The 7,917-nt window shown below is 35.5% G+C and overlaps 1 protein-coding gene across 1 annotated transcript; it reads left to right on the forward strand.

Moving 5' to 3' along the window:
• LOC105173362 (FT-interacting protein 1-like) lies at positions 3,068 to 6,591 on the forward strand. Its single transcript, XM_011095071.2, has one exon. It carries the CDS (start codon positions 3,196 to 3,198, stop codon positions 6,310 to 6,312), a length of 3,117 nt encoding a protein of 1,038 aa, XP_011093373.1. The 5' UTR covers positions 3,068 to 3,195; the 3' UTR covers positions 6,313 to 6,591.

Raw genomic sequence — 7,917 nt, forward strand, 5'->3', positions numbered from 1 at the left:
GAGGATTCTTGTTACCAAATGATTGCATGACACCTCTATTTATAGGCCTTCCCGTGGAGTAGGATCTGGAGATTAGCAGGATAAATCTGATGTTTTCTAGTTGTATGTGTTAGCTAAATAACAAAAAAAGAATCCCAAGATTCGGACTTAGCTTGAAGGAGTTATAGTCTTTTGACTGAATTTTTCCCAATTTGTTCGAGTCTTCTGGGAGTCTACTAATTGTTGATTACAAGTTAGATTGTCACCTATTTATGAGGAGTTTGTTGGAGATATTTTAGCATGATATATCATAATGTGTTGGCAACCTGCATGACATATATGCCTAGCTGTTTGATTATGTGTCCACCTGATAATGGGCTTACTCTTTGGACCTACCAATTTAGTAAAGGTAAGAAAAATGAGTTTTTATGGGTTTTACCTATCTTCTCATGGGCCAACTAGTTTTGGACTAATTGGGTTGATGGGTATGCCTTAGGCTGGTACAAGAAGCGTAGAGCGGGTATCATACACACACAGAGCAAGTAAATTCTTTTTGATATCCAAAAGTTATTATTAATGTCATCTTGGTACCTCAATAATTATAAATGACTCAATTGTTACCCCACTCTCACCATTCTTAACCTTAGATATTAAAATAAAAATAATTAATCTACCAATTTTTTTACCAAATTCCAATTAATTTATTTTCTCTATATATGAACCAGTTTTTCAATTTATATATTTGATTAATATACATGACAATACTACTTTCTTTTTTTTGTTATGTCCACTAACTTTATTTATAAATATTTGTAAGATAATTCATTATTTAGTAATTAATTATACTAAATTATAATCCAAGGCATATTGCAACCTTGAAGAAAAGTCAACTTTCACTTTAATTTTTTGAAAATTTATAATATAAACTCCTGAATCTAGACGTAAGTTTTTGCAATCATATTTTAATATATCCATTAAATACAAACAAATACCTTCAACAATGAATAAAAAACTTATGTCCTATTTTTATTATATTACTTAGAACAAAATTACTACTTTAAATCTTTGATTGGATTTACATGACTATTATATAAGTTATTTCATAATGATTTCTTTTTATAAATATTATAGATAAATGAGCCAAAAAGACCAATAGTAATAAGAAAACAATATATAATATCTTATAACCAAATGTGAAAATAAAAAGATAACATATATTGATTGATACTATGCAATTTTCTCTCAAGTATATTTATTATTTATTTTAAAATCTAAGAGTAAAATGATCATTACATAAAAATAATAAAAAAATAAATGAAAAACATCATTTAATTTGATATTAAAATGATATTAACGATAAAATTCAAGTACTAATTGAATTATTTGTAAATATGCAAGTACCAAAATGACATTAATGATAAAATTTGGGTAATAAAATAAATTTTACCCCATATATATATAAAATTTATTTTTAAGACCCTAAAAAGTTCTTTCAGTTTGATCACTCTAATTATCTAACTGTTGCTCATAGGATCTTATAAACTTATATAATTTTATTTTACCCAATATTCAAACAGCTTGTTATTGAAGTAAAAGAATAACTGATTTCTCAAAGGGTTGCAGCCTCATAATGATAAGAGATTAAGAAAGGAATAAAGCACAAGAAAGGCATCTTTGGGCAACTTCACAACCTTATAAGAGCTCAATATTGTTACTTTTGCTTTTCTTTGATTAATAGCATGTACATCTCCCTAATGCCTTTTCTCCCACATCGGCATTGCTGCATTTAGAAGAATAGAATGTTTTTAAGAAAGTACATAGCCCCTATTATTCAATGATTTGACTGAGTATCTGAATCTTACAATGGAAAAGGTAGTTCAAGTGGCCCGGGCTATATTTTCCCACTAAGATAAGTGATACGATCAAAGAATCTAAATACGAGCCCGCTTGCGGTAACAAACTTATAATTTCATTATGAGTAGTTTGATTGGACTGATATGTTCGCGGAGTTTATACTTGTGATTTATTTTTTTGTATTTTTTAAAATGCAACAATTTATCCCTCAATAACTTTTAAAATGAAGCAATTTATCTTCCTGTATAAGGAGGTAAATTACTTTATTTTAAAAAGTATAGGAAATAAATTGCTATATTTTTTATAGGGAGGTAATGCAGTTATTTTCAATATCACATGAGGTAAATTACTATTCACCCTAATATTTTATAATAAAGGGTGAGACTCCTAAGATTATATTCAAGAAGGATTGTTACGCTAGTCGTAATTTTCGTACAATTTTTTAAGCATAAAAAAGCAAGAAAAAGGAGCACATATCTGATTTTGGAATAATGCAAAGCCATATATGAAAGCATGCTTACTCATAAAAACCTATACCAAAGGTTGAAAAAAAATCATCTCATTCGTTAAGAATTAGTTACCAAATGCACAGATTTTGTGGTAAGAAAAAGAAAAAGAAAAATGGATTAAGTCATAGTATGTATATTAAAATGAAGTTTGAATCAGCTTTAGCTCATCTATACCAGGAAAAGGGAAAAGGTATGGTTTAATGCAATTAGATATTGAAAATGAGTAAATCATTCTTTTATAAAAAATAAATAGCAATTTATATTCTGTGTTTAAAAAATGAAGCAATTTACCTCCCTGTTTAATGAAGTAAATTGCTTCAATTTTAAAAACACAGAGAGATAAATTGTCGTACTTTGAAAAATACAGAAGGACTGCTTGTCTATTTTTCATAACATGAGTAGGTAGATTGCAATTTACCTGAAGATTCTAAGCGCACAAAGATTGAGCCCATGTCTTGGGGATATTCTTCTTTTTTCTTTAATTTGTCTGGCTTGATACAGATGAACGTAGTAAGATTGAAGTACAAAAATTAAAATCTTCCTTTCCAACATCTCATGGATTCATTTCTTTCTAGAACTTCAGCACAAAGAGCTTTATACCTTCCCTCCATTTCTGTCTAAAAAATGTCTGCTGCAGCACTCTCATGTGCAGCTTCTTCAGCAAATCATTCTTTTCTTCAAACAAGAGAGAGAGAGAGAGAGAGAGAGAGAGAGGATATGTTTTTTATATAGTTAGCAGACTGCCTTTTCTCTAAACATGTTCATCTTTGCTTCAGAATGGAGTTAGAGATATCTTGAAAGCAGCCATTTCCAGGGTAACTTAACAGAGGAGCCAAGTGAGCAGAAAAGGAGCATGAAGCTGGTGGTAGAAGTCATAGATGCTCATGGTCTTGTGCCCAAAGATGGTGCAGGATCAGCAAGTCCATATGTAGAAGTCGATTTCGACAATCAGCTCAGCAGAACCAAAACTATCCCAAGAAACCTCAATCCCATTTGGAACCAGAAACTCCTCTTTGATTTCGACATAACAAAAAACTACCATCATCAACACATTGAAGTCTCTGTTTACCATGAGAGAAGACCTGTTGCAGGCAGGAACTTTATTGGAAGAGTGAGGATTTCTTGCTCGAATGTTGTTAGGAAAGGAGACGACATTTATCAGCGTTTCCAGCTAGAGTCGAAGTCTCTTTTTTCGTTTGTCAGAGGTGAAATTGGCCTTAAAATCTATATCTCACCTGAACCTGAGCCAAATTCTCTGCTCAATTTAGCACAGCCACCACCAGTACACTCTAGACCTCCCAAAGTTACAGATACAGTTCCTACTTCTCCACCTTCTCAAGCCTCTCTTGCTGATGATTCTATCAAGTCCATAGAAAATAATGGAAATTCTGAACTTCCTTTAGTTGAATCTGATAGCAACCAGACAGAGGCTGACTCTAGAAGTGACATTCCAACGCAAGAATCTACGAGTGAGATTGAAGAGACTGCTGAAATTAGACCAGAAACTATTCATCACGTTCACAAGAGCCAAGTCCTGCACCAACAGGGCTTTTTGTTGGGGAAGAGGGCAGAGGGAGTGCAGTTAACAATGCAGCGTCCGATTAGCTTACAAGCTCGTGCTAGCAATGAAGATGACTTTGAGGTGAAGGAAGCAAATCCCCAGCTTGGCGAGCATTGGCCGAATGGTGGAAGAGGATGGATGAGTGGTGAAAGAATGACGAACACGTTCGACCTTGTTGAGCAGGCATTCTATCTGTATGTCCGTGTAGTCAAGGCCAAAGATCTTCCACCAAGCTCCATCACTGCCAGCTGTGACCCATATGTGGAAGTGAAGCTTGGGAACTATAAAGGAAGAACGAGACATCTTGACAGGAAAACGAATCCTGAGTGGAACCAAGTATTTGCCTTCTCCAAAGAGCGGATACAGTCATCAGTTCTTGAAGTTTTTGTGAAGGATAAAGAGATGGTGGGAAGGGACGATTATCTTGGATGGGTTGTTTTTGACTTGAACGAGGTCCCAACCAGGGTGCCGCCTGACAGCCCTCTAGCGCCTCAGTGGTACCGACTGGAGGATAGGCGTGGAGACGGCAAGGTGAGGGGAGAAATCATGGTTGCAGTGTGGATGGGAACTCAAGCTGATGAGGCCTTTACCGACGCTTGGCATGCAGATGCTGCTTCCGTTTATGGGGAGGGAGTTTTCAACGTCAGGTCTAAGGTATACATCTCTCCAAAACTTTGGTACTTAAGGGTGAATGTGATTGAAGCTCAGGACATCATTCCAAATGATCGCAGCCGCTTGCCAGAAGTTTTTGTGAAAGTTCAGGTGGGAAATCAGGTGCTGAGAACTGGGATATGCCCGGCTCGGACAGCAAATCCTCTGTGGAATGAAGATCTAGTCTTTGTCGCTGCAGAACCGTTTGAAGAGCAGCTTGTCCTCACTGTTGAGGACCAAGTGCATCCTTCCAAAGATGAGGTATTGGGAAGAATAAGTCTACCTTTGACGGTTTTTGAGAAGAGGCTAGACCACCGGCCCCTGCATTCTCGTTGGTTCAACCTTGAAAAGTTTGGATTCGGTATGTTAGAAGCCGACAGGAGAAAGGAGCTTAAGTTTTCAAGCAGAATACACTTAAGGGTGTGTCTTGAAGGTGGATATCATGTAATGGACGAGTCGACAATGTATATAAGCGATCAACGACCAACAGCAAAGCAGCTATGGAAGCCTCCAGTGGGAGTACTTGAAGTCGGAATACTAGGTGCTCAAGGACTTCTCCCCATGAAGATGAAGGATGGGAGAGGAAGCACAGATGCCTATTGTGTAGCCAAATACGGGCAGAAATGGGTCCGAACAAGGACAATTCTGGACAACTTCAGCCCCAAATGGAACGAACAGTACACGTGGGAAGTCTATGATCCCTGCACCGTCTTAACACTGGGGGTGTTTGACAATTGCCACTTAGGAACAGAGAAGCCTGGTGCTGGTGCAGCACGAGACTTGCGCATTGGAAAAGTACGCATAAGGTTGTCGACGTTGGAAGCACACCGAGTCTACACACATTCCTATCCCCTTCTTGTTTTACACCCATCAGGCCTAAAGAAGATGGGAGAACTCCAACTAGCAGTTAGATTTACCACCCTCTCCCTGGCTCACATGATATACCTCTATGGCCGCCCTTTACTCCCCAAAATGCACTATTTACATCCTTTCACCGTCAACCAGCTTGACAGCCTAAGGTACCAGGCCATGAGCATTGTAGCTGCAAGACTTGGTCGGGCCGAACCCCCACTCAGAAAAGAAGTTGTGGAGTACATGTTGGACGTCGACTCCCACATGTGGAGCATGAGAAGAAGCAAAGCTAATTTCTTCAGGATCATGTCTCTCCTCTCCGGTATGGTATCTGTGAACCGGTGGTTTAACGACGTTTGCAACTGGAAGAACCCCATCACCTCAGTTTTAGTCCATGTCCTGTTTCTGATACTGCTCTGGTACCCGGAGCTGATACTACCAACGTTCTTCCTCTACGCATTCCTTATCGGGCTATGGAACTACAGGTACCGACCAAGGCACCCACCCCACATGGACACAAAGCTATCATGGGCCGAAGCAGTCCATCCAGACGAGCTAGATGAAGAATTCGACACATTTCCCACGTCCAGGCAACAGGATGTTGTCCGGATGAGGTACGACAGGCTGAGAAGCATTGCAGGCAGGATTCAGACAGTGGCAGGAGACATAGCAACACAGGGGGAAAGGCTTCAATCTCTGCTAAGCTGGAGGGATCCAAGAGCAACCAGCTTGTTCATTTTGTTCTGTGTTTGTGCTGCAGTGGTGCTTTACGTAACCCCGATTCATGTCGTGATTCTTGTTGCAGGACTGTATGTGCTGAGGCATCCGAGGTTCAGGAGCAAGCTACCGTCTGTTCCTAGTAATTTCTTCAGGAGATTGACTGCCAGAACAGACTGCATGCTGTGATATGGGATGATTGTCAAAGGATGCATGGTTTGGAGAATTGTGTGTTGTTTTCTTTTGTAATGTTTGTTTGAGTTGATGTATGCATGCTTTTATATAGGAATTCAATAAATAGAGTAATGTGTTATTGGTTCACGGTTTGTGTTCTGTTGTCGTAATTATTTTGTTGTAGTCAGTTTAAGTTGTCAGGCACGACTAAAAATGCTTGTCTTGGTTTTCTGATTACTTGCACTTCTGTATACGATGAGAAACGGAAACTTCAGACATCAAACATGCTCAACACTTTTCAGAGTTGATGTGTAAATTTTTATTAATTTTGGTCAAATCCAACCGATTATCTTATCTGTATATTTATAAAAGGGGTGAATAGCAATTTATCTCACTGTGATATTGAAAATAAGCACATTATTCCCTAATAAAAAAATATAGCAATTTACCTCCCTTCACTTTTTAAAATGAAACAATTTACCTCCTTATAGTAAATTATTTCATTTTAAAAATCATACGGGGGTAAATTGTTATATTTTGAAAAATACACGGAGATAAATTGCTACTTGTTTTTTCATAAGGGGGTAATTTGCTCATTTGCGATATCACAAGGGGGTTGTTTGCATTTTTCCCTTTATAGAAGTATGAACGCTCTAAAAGTTTCTTTTTTTTTTTTATTTGATTTGCCTAAATTAACCTTATAATAATATTATTTTTAAGAATAATTATGTAAAATAATACTTGTAACCCATATTAGTTACTTTTTACATTTATCATTTACTCTTATGAAGTACTTTTGACATCACTCATACTTACTCATATTAATTTCTTTTCACATTGAAGTTATTTACTTATATTAATCTTTTTCAATATTATATTCATAGTATAATACATGAAAAATAATTAAAAAATAAAGTACCATTATGATATAACACAAAATAATTAAAAAAATTCATGAAAATTAAAAAGACTAATGCGTCAATAAATTTTCCAACGTAGATATAAACGAGAATCAGTTAGATCATTTGTCATATTAAAATAAGTTAGATGAAAAATGAAGTTTATGAAAGAAAAGTTTATTAAATAAATTATCATGTAAAATAAATATTTTGAAGAGTAAAACAGGTTAAAAAACAAACGTGACCAATTATTTGAGGATTTAAAGTGTAACTATTCCGTACATTATGTGATTTTTTTTCATTTATCTCTAATATTGGAGAACAAAATGTCAATACAGACGATATAATTTTTTCAACAATATATGACAAATTGCTTATTGTTAAAAAATATATATATATATATATATATAAACATTTTCTATACTATTGAAAAAATTGTGAGCGGAAAAAAGGTTTTCTAAAACTTTAGTATTACATACTATAGTTTGATTAATATGGTACCAATAAAAATGTAATAGGTATTGTAAAAATAGTTATTAATAATTACGTCATTCAATATGTTATGACCATAGATATTAGAATTATCGACTTGGCACATATTAAAATTTAAATAAACCACAATTGATCAATAATACTTATTACTCTTCTTATTTCATTTTATTTTGTAATATTTATGTAGTCACAATAAATTTATCCAAGATCTTTTGAGATTCAAATAAAT

Source organism: Sesamum indicum, linkage group LG11, assembly GCF_000512975.1.
Source record: "Sesamum indicum cultivar Zhongzhi No. 13 linkage group LG11, S_indicum_v1.0, whole genome shotgun sequence".
Lineage (NCBI taxonomy): Eukaryota > Viridiplantae > Streptophyta > Magnoliopsida > Lamiales > Pedaliaceae > Sesamum > Sesamum indicum.